Source organism: Bubalus bubalis, chromosome X (assembly GCF_019923935.1).
Source record: "Bubalus bubalis isolate 160015118507 breed Murrah chromosome X, NDDB_SH_1, whole genome shotgun sequence".
In the NCBI taxonomy this organism is placed as follows: Eukaryota; Metazoa; Chordata; class Mammalia; order Artiodactyla; family Bovidae; genus Bubalus; species Bubalus bubalis.
In genome coordinates, this window is record NC_059181.1 from 56,505,218 (window position 1) to 56,523,683 (window position 18,466).

Below are 18,466 nucleotides of genomic sequence, written 5' to 3' on the forward strand. Positions count from 1 at the left end.
CATGCACGGGAACAAAGACCCAGCGCAGCCAAAGATATATAAATAAGTAAATTTTAATAAAGTATACATGCCTCCTTCAAAAGCGAATAAAACACAAATTTCCCATGAACATGAGCAACAAAGTAGAACAAACTTCAAATCCTGGACAAAATTATAATTTTCCCCCCTTGCAATCACACCGTTTATTTATTTATTATTGGAGTATAGTTGGTTTGCACTGCTGTGTTCGTTTCTGCTCTACAGCAAACTGAGTCAGGTATACACACTACTATGTATAAAATAGATAGCAAATAAAAAGTATTATTTTTAAAAATGAAAGACTGTTCTGTACAATGGATGGCAGAAATTTATGACTAGATATTTTCATTCTATCCATTACGTGTAAGCAGGCCTCTAAAAGGCATAGCCTATGGGTATTGTGGTAAAAGTCACTAAAAACAATTTCCTATCCTTCCCTCATCCCCCTGTGCTGCCCTGGTCACCCCAAATGGGGCTGTGTTTACAGGTGTCAGTGTCCTTGGTGTTTGTTACAGGTGTCAGTGTCCTTTGAGGGCATGACCGTGGACTTCAGAAGAGGGGAGTGGCAGCACCTGGACTCTGCTCAGAGGTTCCTGTACCGGGACGTGATGCTGAAAACGACAGCCACCCCCTCTCACTGGGTATGCACAGCTACCCTGTGACTCTATGAGTGTTGTAGCCACGCGTTCTGGGAAACAAACTCACTCAGAAGGACAATGCAGATAGTGGAGTGCAGTTTATTACACCGGCAGGCCCAAGGCAGAGTCTCCTCTTAGCCAAGGACCCCGACCAGCATTTGTGAAAATCTTTTATACCCCATGTGTATGTGTCTGAACCCACCACCCCAAATTCCTTGAGACTTACATAAACCAAGGAAAATACAATCCCAATAACCCCACCGTTCACGTGCTATGTGCTCATGTGCTCAAACAGTCAAACAATTAGCCAATAATCAATAAACCCGAGGTTACACTCTGATAGATACAGAAAAATGTATGGCCTGTCTGGAGGAAGGGGTGATTAGTGTATATTTTCTCTTAGGTGATGAGTAACCTAGATACGATCTTTAAGGCTCCCCTGCCTGAAGGGGGTCTTATCCTTCTGTTGTTGTTTTCATAGGCACTAAACACAGAGTTCAGAGTCCATTGCAAAGGTGGCTGAGCATGATCAGCATGAACAGGCCTAAGATGGAGTCCAGGCCCTATGAATTCCTTCTTCATTCCCCCCTCTTGATGCTCTTAACTCATATTATGAGCATCGTTCATAGGGATATATTGCACCCTGGCTCTCCGACCGCCAATTTGGGGGAATGACAGCAACCTTCGGGTTACAAAGTTCATTATACATTGTAAAATTCAGGGTCCACAAAGCAAAACCATCAAGGCAACTATAACAGTGGTAAATACAGTTTTCCACCCATTGCCCTTCACCCAAGATAGGACCGAAGTCCAGAAAGGAATGTTTTCATTTGACATTGCTTTTACCTGGTTTTTCATGTCATCTAAAGCAGTCGATACGTTGCCAGATAAGTCAGGAATGTATACAGCACATTCAACCTTAATTATAGCACTGGTCTCTCCTTGAGCAGCTGTGAGTACGTCCAAAGCCATTCTATTATGAATTACCGCTTTTCTCATTTGCATTTGCTCTTCATTTAAGGCTTGGATGGCTTTTGTTCTATCTAGGAGGGCCTGTTTTGTGAAATTAGTCAAGGCCTCTACTTTAATCATGGTATCTGTTGTCCCTATAGAGGGTAGGAATAAGGCAGCAATATACGCATACCATTGAAACACGGATCTTGTCCACTTAGCATGTAAATAAGGTAGATTTACTGGGGCTTGCTGTAGGTTAGGCTTTTGTTCACTGACATTTATATCAAATGTAGCCCCATGACCCGAGTCTATTGACTGTAGGTCTTACACCAAGAGAGCAAGGAGAGGTTATGATTGACAAGAGAGAGGAAAGTCTCTTTTTGTCATCCCAGAAAAGAGCAGAGTGATTTAAAATCTCCTTGGCAGAGCGGTGACACCCACCAAGGAAGCCCATCCATCACTGACAGAGGCATAGCCCTACATACCCAGCAGTTGGAAGTGTTGTGGAAGTCCACGTAGGAATGTGCCCATGAGATGAAAACATTGTCCTGAGTTGAAATGGAGGTTAAATTCAAAACCACGTTGATGAGGCCAAGCAGCAGGAGTTGATTGTGTGGCTTCACCCTGAAGGGGCTCATCCAGGATCTTCTTTTCCTTCTTCTTAAGGGTGGTCTTAGTCTCTCGAGGGTCAGCGGGGTCCCTCTGTGCAGTCCACTCAGCGTTTTTTGGGTCTGCGTGGTATGTTCTCTTCACCCTCGTATGATGGATCCAAGGGACAATACCTGCAACTTTAACTGCAGTAAGGGTAGTTAGAATAACATAAGGGCCCTTTCACCAAGGGGCTAGCAAATCATGTTTCCAATCTTTGACCCATACTTGGTCACCAAGCATAAACTCATGAATCTGTTCCCCAAGGGGGAACGACACCCTTTCTTGTACAAACTTAGTTACCCGATTTATTACCTTACCCAGTTCCATCTGCTGTGAAATCCTATTCCCCCTTACCTGAGGCAAATTTGTTGACACCTGTTTTATCATGGGAGGGGGCCTCCCATACACAATTTCGTATGGAGAATAGCCTTGGGACCGTGGGGTCATCCTGAGTCTGAGCAGAGCCTTCGGAAGCAAGTCCACCCAGGAGCAGTCAGTCTCTAAGATCCACTTGGAGAGTCTCTTTAATGTCCGGTTGGTTCATTCCACCATCTCAGAACTCTGGGCCTATATGCAGTGTGCAGTTTCCATTTGATGTTTAAAGTTTTGCTTACTTGTTGTACTAAATCAGCTACAAAAGCTGGGTCATTGTCTGAACCAATGCTGGTAGGAAGTCCAAATCTGGGAACTATTTCCCTAAGCAGGCACTGGGCTACTTCTGATGCTCTTTCAGTCCAGGTAGGAAAAGCTTCTACCCATCCCGAGAACGTACATACCATGACCAGCAGGTAACGGTAGTGTCAGTGAGGTTTCATTTCAGTGAAGTCCACTCCCACGTGTTCAAAGGGCAGCGTGCCTTTCAGCTAAATACCCAGAGGTTTTTGTCTGAATACCCGAGAGGCAGCATTAACCTGTGAGCAGGCAGCATGGCCTAGGTGGGTCGCTTGGTGTGTTTGGCTTACCAGATTGTGTGCCAGCTCCTCCGGTACCAATAATTTGCCACTTGGCAATTCCCACCATCCCTTTTCAGTCTTGATAGCCCCTTCCTCTTTGGCTAACCTGACAGCCGTTGTCCTTGTTTTATCAGGCTAGTGCCATCAGTATATAGGACCCAACTAGGGTCTGGACTAGCCTGAGATCTTTTTTTTTTTTTTTTTTTTTTTCCTGGACTAGCCTGAGATCTTGTACAGGCCTAAAGTCTTGTCCTCCTTCCTTTTTGACTGGCAGGATCGGCATATTCCAAGCCGACTGGCACTCTACTAGAATGCCCGCTTCAATCTATTGATGTGGGGCAGTATGCTGGCCCAGGCCTCTATTGGTAGCAGGTACTGGCACTTTCTAACTGGGATGGTGCCTGGTTTGAGTTCTATTATCACTGGTGCTTGATGTTTAGCCAGCCTGGGGGGGAGGGGGGGTTGTCTTCTGCCCAGACCTCAGGGAATAATTGAGTTAGCTCTCTCTCATGCTCTTCCAGCCCACCCAGTTCTTCCTTCGGAGGCTCATGCAACCTCCACTCATCTTGGGGTGGTATTGAGAGAGAGCGCAAGTAAGTCATAGTGTCCATCTGGAAGGTGGGCCTCTCCTCAGGGGAGAAAGTCACTTGTGCTCCTAGTTTGGAGAGCAAGTCGCTTCCCAACAGGGGTACTGGGCACTCAGGAATGTAGAGGAATTCATGAAGCACTTGGTGCCCCCTCCCCCCATCTGACATTTTCTGGGCTGGCAAAACGATTTAATCATCTCTTCTCCTGATACCCCAGTTACAGCGGTAGTCTTTTTGGACAGTGGTGCCACAGGTGTTGTTACTACCGACAGTTCTGCTCCTGTATCCACCATGAAGTCAATGATTTGGTCCCCCACTTTTAAGGTTACCGTGGGTTCTTGGGGACCTGATATCTCTGAGCCCGAGCAGCCCTATTTAATTTCCAGGTCAGCAAGCCCCACAACTGCGGGAGCTTCCTCTTCCTTCCTTGCCTTAGGGCATTCATTCTTCCAGTGGCCAAAAGCTTGGCACCAGGCACACTGGTTTGGCTGTAATGGGGCCCGGGGCCTCCGTTGGGACCGGTTGAAGGACTTTCCTGTCCCTGGGGCAGATGAGGTTTTCCGGAGGGCCCGAGATAGACTTTCCCAGAGCAGCGGCTAGCATTGTAGATCTCTTGTCTGTTCTCTTTCGTTCCCTCCGGCTCTCTGGCAGAGCGCTGCTAAGTCACTGCAGCCGTGTCCGACTCTGTGTGATCCCATAGACGGCAGCCCACCAGGCTCCCCCGTCCCTAGGATTCTCCAGGCAAGAACACTGGAGTGGGTTGCTGTTTCCTTCTCCGATGCAGCAAAGTGAAAAGTGAAAGTGAAGTCGCTCAGTCATGCCGGACTCTTAGCGACCCCGTGGACTACAGCCTACCAGGCTCCTCCGTCCATGGGATTTTCCAGGCAAGAGTACTGGACTGGGGTGCCATTGCCTTCTCCGATTAGCCTTGTTGCTGCTGCTGCTGCTGCTAAGTCGCTTCAGTCATGTCCAACTCTGTGCGACCCCAGAGACGGCAGCCCACCAGGCTCCCCCATCCCTGGGATTCTCCAGGCAAGAACACTGGAGTGGGTTGCCATTTCCTTCTCTGCTTAATTCCAACATCTCTCTCCCTTTCTTGTCCGTACTCACCGGGAGAGGCGGGTATAGCTTGGGCGGTTCGCTGGAGCTGGATCCTGGAAGTGTTGGCCAGAGGCGTCTGTCACCGGGATCGGAGCCTGCCGAGGTGGCGGCTCTACGACCTCGGGGAGAGCTGGCGGAGGAGCAGCGGCTGCTGCAGGACTTCACCTGGCCCTGGATCGGGCATTAGGGCGGCCTCCCATCCTGGTGGAGCACTGGGAGGCAGGCACGTCATTATCCAGTATGGGGGAGGGGTCAGGTCGTCCCCGTCCAAATCCTGTAGAATTTCCTTTTTTATCATCAGTCAATTTTTGTGCCATTAATATTTTTCCCTTTCCCTTCTGGATACAGAACCTTGTCCAAGTAGGAGGGTCTTGAGCTAACCCTAGCCATGAGTCAATATATGGATATTGATCCAGGTGTCCTGGCTCTCCTGTGACTACTGTATAGACTGCTTCCACTATTTTTAAGTTCATGGTGTTCCCTGGTGGCCATCCTACTCCCATAGGGGCCCATTCGACCTCAGAGTATGTGGAGGCGGTTAGGCTTCATCTTCACCCCATAGTCTCCTTCAAATCCCTTCTTTAAATTTTAATCATGCACTCCAATACAGTTGCCTTAGATTCACTTCCTCCCATCTTGCTTACCTTCTACTTTTCCTTTTTGTTCTGTCTGCGAAGTTCTCAGTACCCTCTGTACTTCTGATAGTTCCACTCAATGACACTTAAATTGCCATTCTGCCTCCTTCCCAACTGGGGTGAGAAGAGCCTTACCTGCCAGAGAGGGAGAAGGGGGATCAGCGTGCCTTCACCTGCCGGTCAGCACAATCGAACCAGAACACCACGTGATCCAAGACTGTTTCTCCCTTAAAGTCCGTTCTGCCTTGGTGGGCTTGATCAGGTGCGGATGAAAACACAGATGGGTTAAATATCCCATGTCCCAGGCCACCTCCAGGAAAGCCAGTTCATACTCACTTATGTATCCCCTTCCTTCTAGCCTAACAATTCCAAGGGGTCAAGAATTTCACAGCAGACAGGACACCTCCTGGGGGAGGGCAGAATACGAGCATACAAGGACCAGTTTCCTACCCTAAAACTCCCCTGGCGATCGCTGGTAATAATTTTCCCTGAGACAGCGTGGACACACCTCCTAAATGACCTTCACAAATTTCCTTCCTAAACCGTAGCGTGCTCGTCGACCTGTGTACCAAGCAATCGCTGCTGCCTGCCTATTCCAGGCCCCTGTGGGTCCGTGCCCCTTCTAGTGCCTCCCAGGGGGGTGATCAGGCCCCCTCTTCCACCCTGCCGGGTGGGTTCCTCCTCACCTGAGCACTCAGTTCCCTTGCTGCCCTTCACTACCTGCCAAAGCAAAGAAACCAGGCGTTGAAAGGCTGAATTCTTCCAGAGGGGCAAGGCTCCTTCCCCCCTCTAGGAGATTCAAGCCACAAAGCCTCAGGGTGGCCTCAAATGAGACCTGTCTCCTCAAAGTGAAGAGTTTCCTGGCCAATGCACCAAGTGTTGTACCCACACGTTCTGGGAAACAAACTCACTCAGAAGGACAATGCAGATAGTGGAGTGCAGTTTATTACACCGGCAGGCCCAAGGCAGAGTCTCCTCTTAGCCAAGGACCCCGACCAGCATTTGTGAAAATCTTTTATACCCCATGTGTATGTGTCTGAACCCACCACCCCAAATTCCTTGAGACTTACATAAACCAAGGAAAATACAATCCCAATAACCCCACCGTTCACGTGCTATGTGCTCAAACAGTCAAACAATTAGCCAATAATCAATAAACCCGAGGTTACACTCTGATAGATACAGAAAAATGTATGGCCTGTCTGGAGGAAGGGGTGATTAGTGTATGTTTTCTCTTAGGCGATGAGTAACCTAGATACGATCTTCAAGGTTCCCCTGTCTGGAGGGGGTCTTACCCTTCTGTTGTTGTTTACATAGGCACTAAACACAGAGTTCAGAGTCCATGGGAAAGGTAGCCTAGCATGATCAGCACGAACAGGCCTAACATGGAGTCCAGGCCCTATGAATTCCTTCTTCAGAACAAAGGAAAAGAAAGATACAATCAAAGTTAACCCATGATTCATATGCCTTAAGCCTAGGTAGTTAACAGTGGACAATTATCAATAGGCCTGAGGTCATACCCCAATAAGCATAATAGAATTTAGGATTCTATTCGGTTACACAGATAATTAGGGTATTCTTTCAGGCAACAGAGAGTCTAGGTACGAGCCCTGGGGCTCTTCCATCCGGGGGGCCTGGTTTTCCAGTTGGTATGTTGTTTCCATAGATACTGGGCATATAGCTCAAAGTCCACAGTCCGGCCCAAGATGGAGTCCTGCTTTCAAGATGGAGCCTGTTCTCTCTGTTTCCTCCTTCCTGAGGACTCTGTTATGAGTAAAATTGTGTCCATCCAAGAAAAGATGTTGACGTCCTAACCCCCACTATTTCTGAATGTGACCTTAATTAAAAATAGGGCCTGAGACGGTAACAGGGAGGAAGGCCAGAAGTCCCAGAGCGGCAGGAGAAAATAAGCTGTAAATGGCAGACTTGTTTTGTTTTTTTTTCTTCTCTATATGTGTTGACGACACCTAGTTCTGCCTTGAGCTAACCAATATGTTTTTCTTACGGAAAAGTTTTTCTTAAGCTATGTTAATGAAGCCATGTATTTGCTTTGGAACCTGCCTTTCTTCAAAATGGTTCTGCCTAAGACTAACTACTTTTTTTTTTCTTTTCTCAACCCTTGGGCTGATAATGGCTCAAGAAACCAGTATTCATGTCAATTGTTTTATGGCCGGGGGATGACACACCTTGGTCCATCCTATCTCAAAAATGCATATTGTGGGAGAGGGGCCTGGTGAAACTCCCTCAGCCTTGAGGTGTCTCTCTTATCTGATTAATAAGCTTGCTAACAGACATAAAACACCTTGCCAGAAACTAGCAAGGGGGCGTTCTTTCTGCCCCTTTCTGATGTCCGTGTCAGCAGCTTTCTCTCTCTCTCTCTCTCTCTTATACTTTAATAAAATTCTGTTACCCAAAAGGTTCCAGTGGGGAAGCCTCGTCTCTTGCCCTGGATCGAATTCCTCTCCTCCAGAGACCACGAATCCCGGCATAGCACACAGCTCACAGCAGGAACCTGTCAGGTCTTTCCAGAAGTAATCAATCTAGAACAAGGTCGTTAGGTGGGCCCTAATCCAATATGCCTGGCATTCTTACCAAAAAGGGAAGTGCAGACACAGAGACACACAAATACACAAGAGAGACTGCGTGGAGGCACACAAGGAGTAGATGACCGTGTGATCGGAGTGATGCGTCTATAGGACAAGAGGTGCCTGAGGCCACCAGAAACCAGGAGAGGGGCATGGAACACATCCCTCCCTAGCACCTTCAACAAGAGCATGACCTGGTTGACACCTTGGTTTTAGACTTCTGGCCCTCAGAACTGCAAGGCAAGAAATTCTTATTGTTCTGAGCCACACGGTTTGTGATACTTTGTTACAAGAGTCCTAGGAAACAGGCTTTCTGTACTTGGGAGTGGAGTGCTATTATAAGAAACAGCTAAAAAGACATGAAGTGACTTTGGAATTGGGCAGCAGGCGGAGGCTGGAGAAATTTGTAGGTGCTTGATAGAAAAAGTCTAGCTTGCCTCAAAGAAACAGGTGGGAGAAATAGGAATAACTGTTTTTGCTGAGGTCTCAGCTACCCTTCCCAGGTGACGCTAGTGGTAAAGATTCCTCCGGCCAACGCTGGAGACTCGAGTTCCATCCCCGGGTCAAGAAGGTCCCCCAGAGAAGGAAAGGGCAACCCACTCCAGTTTTCTTGCCTGGAGAATCTCACGGACAGAGGAGCCTGGCGGGCTCCAGTTCATGGGGTTACAAAGAGTCGGACAGGACTGAAGCGAATTAGCACACAGCACTGGCCAAAGAAAGAAGTGAATTCTAGGTATTTCCTAAAAGAACTAGAAGATTTAGAAAAGCTAATTTAATCTTAATTTCTGAATAATGATTTACTGATTGAATTTAACACATGATGAATAAGAGAAATTAACAGCTTTAGATATTTTTACCCTGCACAATGTTCGGTATAACTAGGTATTTAATAAGCATAGCATATCATGACGAAAATCATTAAAGACAACTAACTTCCTAGTTCTCTTCCATCCAACCCCCGGTGCTGACCACGTCACCTTGAATGGGACTGTATTGTAACAGGGGTCGTTCGAGGACGTCCCTGTGGACTTGAGCAGGGAGGAGTGGCCACACGTGGACCCTGTACAGAGGTGCCTGTACCAGGATGTGACACTGGAGACCTACAGCCAACTGTGCGCAGTGGGTGAGTAAGCACAGCTGCCCTGTGGCCCTGCCAGGGGCCTCAGAGACGCTGCTTCCATTCTCAGCTGCTGAATGCTCTGGGGCGTCTGAAGTGTGTAATGGTGTCATCTTTGATTTGCCCGAGATACTTCAGTCCTTTTACACTTCTGTGATTATTACTCTATTCCCAGGGAAATGGGATTACTTTCCTGAAGAGCAAAGAGAAGCGTGGTTTGAAAGGCCCTGAAACCCAATTAACTGGACCCAATCCTGTATCGTGTCCTGTTCACAGGGAACCAAGTTCCCAAACCAGAGGTCGTCATCGAGCTGGAGCAAGGAGAGGGCCCATGGACATTGGAGGAGGAAACCCCACATCACAGCTGCTCAGATGTGTGACCTGAGTAGATGGGGGACGTGGAGTAGATCTGTTTTTCTAGGACAGGCTGATGCCTTTGAAAGGCTCTGCAGATAATCTGTCTTGAACGTTCTAAGAGCGCCCGTGATTCCTTTCCCAGAGTTCTCTGCGTCAGGAAGCGCCTTCCTGGAACTCCGGGCATTTTGTGTTGGCTGCAGCCGTTGTAACAAGATGGCAGCGTCCGCGGAGTGACCAGGGGTCCTTCCTGGCAGGAGCCGGCGGCAGTGGTGGTAGCGGTATCGCCGCCGTAACTTCACGGCTGTCCTGTACCAGCCCCCGAAGTCGCCGCGAAGGCGAGGCCGCTAACGGTAAGCCAGAAGCCAGAGGCTCAGCCTGCGAACGGTAAGAACCCCCTCAATGGCCTGTGGGCTGGTGAAAAGAAACCTGACAGTAGCGGTGGTCAGGTTCCCCTTGGCCGATTCTGGGCCCTGTAACGCTGAGAAACAGCCAGCGTTTTCTGTTTCCTACCTGCCTTCACAACCTTGCTCCGTGGACGAGCCCTAGGGCCGTCCATCGTCCCCTTAGAGGTGTCAGAGCTTAACCCCAACCCCATCTTTGTCTCTCAGGATGGCGAGCAGCAGTGGACCCAAGGCCGAGTTCCTTGTCAGAGGGAGATATAAACTGGTATGGGAGATCGGTTCTGGCTCCTTTGGGCAAGTTCATTTGGCGATAGACCTCACCAACCACGAGCAGGTGGCGGTAAAACTAGAATCGCAGACTGCCAGGCAGCCCCGATTGTTACATGAGAAGGAACTCTATAATATCCTTCAAGGTGGGGTTGGCATCCCCCAGATACGGTGGTATGGTCAGGAAACAGGCTATAATGTGCTAGTCATGGATCTTCTGGGACCCAGCCTTGAAGATCTCTTCAATTTCTGTTCAAGAAGGTTCACCATGAAAACTGTACTTATGTTAGCTGATCAGATGATCAGTAGAATCGAATATGTGCATACACAGAATCTTATACACAGAGACATTAAACCACAAAACTTCCTAATGGGTACTGGGGAGCAGTGGAAGGAGTTATTCCTTATTGATTTTGGTTTGGCCAAGAAGTACAGAGACAACAGAACAGGGCAACACATACCCTACAGATCCGGTAAAAGTCTCACTGGCACTCCTTCCTTTGCTAGTATCAGTGCCCATATTGGTATTGAACAGAGTCGCCGAGATGACATGGAATCAATAGGACATGTCTTGATGTATTTTAATAGAGCCAGCCTGCCATGGCAAGGCCTAAAGGCTGCAACAATGAAGCAAAAATGTGAAAAGATTAGTGAAATGAAGATGAACACACCTGTTGATGTTTTATGTAAGGGATTTCCTGTAGAATTTGCCATGTACTTCAAGCACTGTCGCGGGCTGTCCTTTGAGGAAGCCCCAGATTACACGTACCTGAGGCAGCTGTTCCGCATTCTTTTCAGGAGCCTGAATTACCAATATGACTATGCATTTGATTGGATAGTGTTAAAGCAGAAAGCAGAACAGCAGGCTGCCTCTTCAAGTGGGGAGGGTCAGCAGGCCCAAACCCCCACAGGCAAAAGTGACAAAACCAAAAGTGAAATGAAACGTTCTTAAATTTGAATCAAGGAACAGAAGACAGAGCAGAAGATGAGCAGCAAATTCATTTCCCTGTCAACTGGCTCTGGTCAGCAGAGATACTGTCTCCTGAGTTGAAGGCTCTGTGATTAATTAAATATGGTATCCAGTTTTCTATTTCACTTTTTGAAGTGGAAAAGTTCACTAAATGCTTGACACACACAAATTGGTGGGAAAATTGTACCTATGCCAATTTTCATTAAAATCTTTTAGTTTGAACTAGACTGCTTTGAGAGATCTCATTTCAGAAGAATAGCCTGTGCAGTTGCTATGGTTGTTAATGCATTCTGAGGGTTTATCCATCTCTAGGGTTTGCAAGTTGTTCACTTCAAACATTCTTAATATGGTTGACTTCTTGTTTGCAAGCCTCCTGATATGGTAGTAATCAAGATTCCAAGTTCGAGCATATGAACGATTCTGCTTGCTTACTTGAGCTAGAAATAACAGCCTCTGAAGTGAAGACTTAAGAAAAGCTTAGTGACTACTAGAGTATCCTTAGGACTCAGCATTAACTCTATAATGTTGTTGGTATTTAGAAAAAGCTTGTTTGTCACAGAATTTTAGTTAACATCTTAAACTGAACATGTATATATATATATATGTTGCTTAGATAAACGTAGTCATACTGTAAACATCTACATGACCTGGGATTTGTTTTTATTTTGAAATGGGAGCTTTTTGGTTTAAAAAACTGTAAACTGTTTCTTTAAAAACAAAAAACAAGCTCTAAACGTTTAGAGTTGCTTAGACAGGGTTAACAGAAGCCCCTTTGATACTTAAATGCCGTCTCCTAGTATGACTCTTGCCAGTATCCACTGTCTTCTTTGCTTGGCTTTTTTGGCAGGAGAGCTGTCTGCCCTTCCCCCATCCCTGTAGTCTAGATCAAGGTGCTACCGTCTCAAGCACCTTGCTTTCTTAGTTATTTTTTTCCTTCCCTAATATTTTGTGCTTCTTCTGTCCTGCCTGCCCCTCCCCCGCCATGGATCTTGTCCTTATGCAATGGGAATCCATATATCTGCTCCCTTTCAAAACCACCAATTCCTGCTCTTGCTCCTGCCAATCCCTTTCCATTTCCTCTCCAGCTTCTCAATGTCACTAGAACCAGTCTCATTTCATTTCACGTATGTCAACAGTGACCTCAGATTCTGTACTCTTTCTCATCACCCTATGTCTCATCCTCAGTTGCTAACTTCCTGGTATTTGTGCTTCAATTTCTCTGATAGTCAGCTACTTTGAATGTTAATTGTATTTGTTATCCATGTGAGATTCCTTTCTTTGAAGTGCTTGTTCTTATTGTTCTATCAATTTGTAAGTGTAGCTCTTTTGTGTTTTCCTTGTTGATGAGTACCTTGTTTTCTTTTTTTTTTAAGATTTTTATTTTTTTTATTTATTTTTTTAATATGCATTGAAATTTTTTATTGTTGTAAAACATGTATATAAAACATAAAATTTACCATTTTCATCATTTTAATATGTACAGTTCTTTGTCATAAAGTACATTTACAGTGTGGTACAGCCATTACAAACATTCATTTCCAGAATTGCTCCATTTATTTCAAAATATTTTTTTTTTCGTTTCATACATGATATTACACATGTTTCAATGCCATTCTCCCAAATCTTCCCACCCTCTCCCTCTCCCACAGAGTCCATAAGACTGTTCTATACATCAGTGTCTCTCTTGCTGTCTCGTACACAGGGTTATTGTTACCATCTTTCTAAATGCCATATATATGCGTTAGTATACTGTATTGGTGTTTTTCTTTCTGGCTTACTTCACTCTGTATAATAGGCTCCAGTTTCATCCACCTCATTTCCTTGTTTTCTTTTTACAAACTTTTTTCCTTCCATTCCCTCTAACTGAAGGGCCCTGTCTACTGTCCTCTGCTCTTCCCTTCCTTAAGGGAATCTTCCATCCATTCTGAACACGTTTTATTTTCCTATCATTCTACTGACTCATATAGTGATACCTTCAGTCCTTGCATTATGACTGTACCCTAGTACCAGAATTTACCTATGTAGAGTGACATTTCTCACAGCTGTGCAGTTCCTTCATTCTCAATATATTATTAACTGAAATCATTGTTGCCCAAATCAGATATTTTTCTCCCATATTGTTCACTCTGCAATTCCTTTTTTTCTCTTTCTGAAATTATTTAAATGCCCCCCGCTTTTTAAGTTTCATCTATGTCACCACAAAGCAAGTCCGTGTTTTATCCTGGATTATTCTGTTCCTAATGGGATTAACTGATTCCATTTTTTAACAAGTTCATTTTAGGTGCTGCTGACAGCTTTCATTACCTAAACCATGACATTTATCTTGTACCAGCCTTATGAAATAAAATTGCAGTTACTCCCTATTATGTAGTACATGATAATGAAACTTTCCTCTTCATGACAACAGGCCCCGTATTTCCAACTGAAACTTATCTTCCAGCACTCATGTTTAACTCCAGTTTTCTTAATGCTTCCTGCATAGGAAATTTCTGTGTCTAGGCTATTGATTATTTAGGGCTCTATTTAGATATAGGCTTCACCTGTTCCATAAAATTGGGCCCTTAATCACTCCAGTATCTAATATTCTTTTCCTTTTCTTACCCCCACCATCCCATAGAAACCCAGAACAAATAAAAACTTTTTCCCCCTTTATTTTAATTTTTAATTGAAAACTTTTGGAGAGATGATACATTCACGAAGATTGAAATTCAGAAAGTGTGAAAGAGTATACAGTAAAAAAATCTCACTCTCACATCTACTCCCCAATTCTCTTCCCTGGGGACTACCAATGTTAATCATGTTTTACTTTCTTTCCAGAAGTATTTCTTTACAAGCAATGCTTTTAGATTGTCTGGTACATGATTATTTTCCATCCTATATCCATGAAAAATCTTTAAGAATAGAAAAATAATATTTTATTCTTAAATTTTCTAGTGGAAAAATGGAGAAACCGGGTCAAGTACTGACATTAATAGTTTTGTGTAGATGCTTCAGTGGGTTTTTTTTAAGAGTGTGTCAAAAAGAGTTCAAAGAATCAGATTGTTAGTAGGAAGGGGTGAAATGGCTTGAGAACAAAACAGAAATTCAGCCTTGTTCATTAATCACGCTAGTGAGGCAGACACATCTCACTCAAAAAGCAACAAGGTGGGCAGCATAGTGTCTTCTTTCAAAATTGAGAGAAAATTATGTCTCCCTAAAGTTGTGGTGAGACTGTGGACTAATCAGAGCGTAATGCTGTTAACTGATCTATGAATCACATATAGATTTTGAACTGGCACAACAGAGCAGAAAGAGCCAAATTAATAGAAGAAGGGTATGTGAATAATTATTGGATTGGGGAATATGCTGGATTTTTTGAGGACGTGTTCATGACTAGCAGAATGCAAACTCACATCCATAGCTATGGTTCCAGACTGATGACTCTACTTATGTGCTGATAAGGAAGTCTATGGGCTCAGAATGTTAAAGGTAATTCTTTTCAGCACAGGCATTAACTTTTTCCATTGAATAGTGGTAGCTGTAACTAAATATCATCGGCTCTAGTGAATTTTGTACACGTGCACTAAATGAAGTAGAAAGTTGGAAAAAGTTCTCAATCCATGTCTATGAATCGGGATGCTTAAGATCTATAGAATAAATGAAATGAGGCTTGTGGCTATAAAGAGTACAGCATAGGAGTGAAAGAATAGTGAAGTTTGGCAGGGATAAGACAGAGTTCTAGATTTCACTATTTTAGCCTAACCAAAAGAAGAAAACAAACTGGATTTCATGATCTGATCAGGCTCAGTATTTTAAAATTTTGTATAATGGGATAATAGCATAACTTATTCGTCCTATTTAATATTATAAAACTATTGTATTTCATCTTCTGTACAAAGCATCGGTGATTTCCCCTTCCAGCTGAATTGGTACATTACTTAGAGTAAAGATGAGCTGCTGGAAGAACTAAATGGGTACCAGATCGTCTATGTAAGTGGATACATGCTGTCTTGTTTTAATCTCTCCTGCATATGACCCATGTCATCTTGGGGAAATTATATACCTGTTCTGGGCTTTAGTTTCCTCTTTTAATCTAGCTCATATGGTTTCTGGGAGAATTAAATGAGTTTGTATGTGTGTACATACTTCTGTGTCACTTAGAACGGTGCCTGGCATGTCCTAAAAGCTATTTAAGTACATAGCGTGTTTTAAGTACATATGAGTGTTTTCTGTCATCGTCATCGTCACCATCATCATCTGGTTTGCCTGTGTCCAACCTGGATCAGTTGGATGTAACTCCTCTATATTTGGCTGCTGCTTCTGCTGCTGCTGAGTCGCTTCAGTCATGTCCGACGCTTAGCGACCCCATGGACTGCAGCCTACCAGGCTCCTCCATCCACGGGAGTTTCCAGGCCAGAGTACTGGAGTGGGTTGCCATTGCCTTCTCCCTATATTTGGCTAACTGTATTAAATTTGAATTTTGCCTCCTCTTTCTCCTTTTAAGAGAGAAACATGGGATTGAAATCATACACTCGATAACTACTGTAAAAGCTTCATTTCACAATGAGAAACGATGAATTCAAGAGGAATTATTCATTGTTTCTTTTAATTAAAATGATGACTCATTTTAAATAAAAAACTGTGACAATATGATGACCAGATAAATATAAGGAAAACCAAAATAGACCTTTGTGTCATGTTGCTTTCATCAATAAGAACACATTGAATAAGTATACAGATTGTGAATATAAGTACACTGGAAAAATAACTTACATGATCCCATAGTTAGTTCATAAGAACAACCCCTTAAAAGTGACTCATTAGGGAATGGTTTGAAGTAGACCTTAAACTTACAAGTTCTAATATAAGTAACATAGGCAAACCTTGAGAAGATTATTGGTTCTGGTTAAATTTTACTTTTTCCTTTTTCTATACCATGTCAATTCTCATCTAAAGGAGAAATTCTGAGAACCTTATCAGTGTGGGAAAGCCCTCAGCCAGAAACAAGAACACATGCCTCATTGAAAATTTCTTACTGGGAAGATAGCCTATGTATGCAGTGAATGTGGAAAGGTCCTCACTCAGAAGCCACACCTCTTTGCCCATCCGATTAGTCATTCTGTGGAAAACCCCTATGAATGCAATGAACGTGGTGAAACTCTCATTCATCAGTGGGTAGTGAGGTTGCATCAGAGAATTCATTCAGGAGAGAAACCCTGCATATGCACTGATGTAGGCAGGCTTGTATCCCAAAGACCCACTTGGTTGCACATCAAAAAATTCATAGTGGAGAGGAACCATATGAATACAGTGACTATGGGACATCTTTCCCTTCCAAATCACAACTGCATGAGCATAGCAAAACTCACACGGGGAAAAAACCCATACCTGCACAAGATGTGGGAAGGTCTTCACCAAAAGATCGAACCTCCTTATATACCAGAGGTTTTGGACTGGACAAAGAGCTTATGTTTATACTGAATGTGGAAGGGCCTTCACTTATAAGTCAATCTTGATGACACATCAGAGAATTCATACTGGTGAAAAACTTGATGAATGCAGTGACTGTGGTAAAATCTTTACCCAGAAGTCACACCTCACTGTCCACCTGAATGTTCATACTGGCAGGAAACCTTCTGTATGTACTGAATGAGAAACATCCTGAACTCCCCATGACCGCTGTAGTAACACCTCCCCATTCTTCTCTAATGCTATCTTACCTTTGGTACCTTACGAACCTTCCTGACTTCCCCAGTCCTGCATTGGTATATCTCAGAAGGGGACTGTTCCATCCTGAATTATCACCCTCTCCCATAATTGTATCTCTTAGGAGATAATTTCTCTCTCGCACCCATGCCATATACTGAGGGCACCACTGTGGCACAAAAAATATCCCAGAACTCGATATATCTCAGATCCAAACACTCCCCTATCCTACTCTGGGAAGCTTTCTGGACCAGGGATCAAACCTGTGTCCCTTGTGTTGGCAAGTGGATTCTTATGCACTGTGCAACCAGTGAAGTCCTTAATGAGTTTTAATCCTAGTAGTATAAAACATAGTATGCCTATTACTAAATACCTAATATAAAATAACATTTTGTAGAAGAATATATAATTGAAATTTCTGCAATTCACTGTGTTCATGCAGTAATAGTTATTCTTTACTAAAAATGAGGACTACATAGACAGAAGAATGGATAGAAAAGATATGATATATACGCTTCCCGGGTTGCGCTAGTGGTAAAGAACCCGCTTGCCAATGCAGAAGACGTAAGAGACGTGGGTTTGATCCCTGCATTGCGAAGGTGCCCTGGAGTAGGCAGTGGCAACCCAGTCTGGTATTCTTGCCTGGAGAATCCCCATGGACAGGGAAGTCTGGCCTGCTACAGTCTACGGGGTCGCAAAGAGTCGGACATGACTGAAGCGACTGAGTATACTCAGCCATCAAAAAAGAATGAAATAATTCCATTTGCAGCAATGTGGATGGACCTAGAGATTATTACACTAAATGAAATAGAGGAGGACAAATACCACATGATGTCACTTATATGTGGGGTCTAGAACATGAGAGTCCCTTGCACTGCAAGGAGAGCCAAACAGTCCATCCTGAAGAAAATCAGTCCTGAATATTCATTGGCAGGATTGATGCTGAAGCTGAAACTCCAGTACTTTGGCCACCTGGTGCGAAGAGCTGACTCATTTGAAAAGACCCTGATGCTGGGAAAGATTGAAGGTGGGAGGAGAAGGGGACGACAGAGGATGAGATGGTTGGATGGCATCACGGACGCAATGGACATGAGTTTGAGTACACTCTGGGAGTTGGTGATGGACAGGGAGGCCTGGCGTGCTGCAGTCCATAGGGTCGCAAAGAGTTGGACACGACTGAGCGACTGAATCGAACTGAACTGAGAACATGACACAAATGAACTTCCTACAAAACAGAAACAGACTCACGGAGAGACATAGAGGACAGACTTGTCTTAGGCGAGGGAGAGGGGAAGGGAGAGGGATGGACTGGGAATTTGGGATTGGCAAATACAAACTAGTACATATCCAGTGGACTACCAACAAGGTCCTACTTACAGCACAGGGAATGCTATTCAATATCCTGTGAAAAACTATAATGGAAAAGAATACTTTAAAATGTATGCATATGTATAACTTTGGCATACAGCAGAAATGAACACAATAGTGGATTAATAAATCAACTGTACTTCAATAAAAATATTGATAAAAATGAGGACTACATTAAG

The 18,466-nt window shown here is 44.3% G+C and overlaps 2 protein-coding genes across 7 annotated transcripts in view; both read left to right on the forward strand.

Annotated features, from left to right (window-relative positions):
• The first annotated feature begins 6 nt into the window (after positions 1-6).
• Positions 7-11,423, forward strand: LOC123327491 (casein kinase I). 6 transcript variants are annotated; one of them, XM_044937100.2, is made up of 3 exons: positions 7-659; positions 9,125-9,245; positions 9,415-9,882. In XM_044937100.2, the coding sequence occupies exons 1-3, from the start codon at positions 555-557 to the stop codon at positions 9,468-9,470; spliced, it is 282 nt and encodes a 93-aa protein (XP_044793035.2). In that variant the 5' UTR covers positions 7-554; the 3' UTR covers positions 9,471-9,882. The 6 variants fall into 6 exon arrangements, with proteins under 6 accessions (XP_044793035.2, XP_045020489.1, XP_044793033.2 ...); XM_045164554.1 differs by having other exon boundaries at positions 9,516-9,882; XM_044937098.2 differs by having other exon boundaries at positions 9,739-9,876.
• The window catches only part of LOC102391278 (casein kinase I), a 55,319-nt gene continuing 46,765 nt past the window's right edge, over positions 9,913-18,466 (forward strand). The window contains exon 1 of the mRNA XM_045164553.1: positions 9,913-9,946. The gene's annotated coding sequence lies outside the window, so the exon portion shown is untranslated. The remainder of the gene's footprint in view (positions 9,947-18,466) is intronic.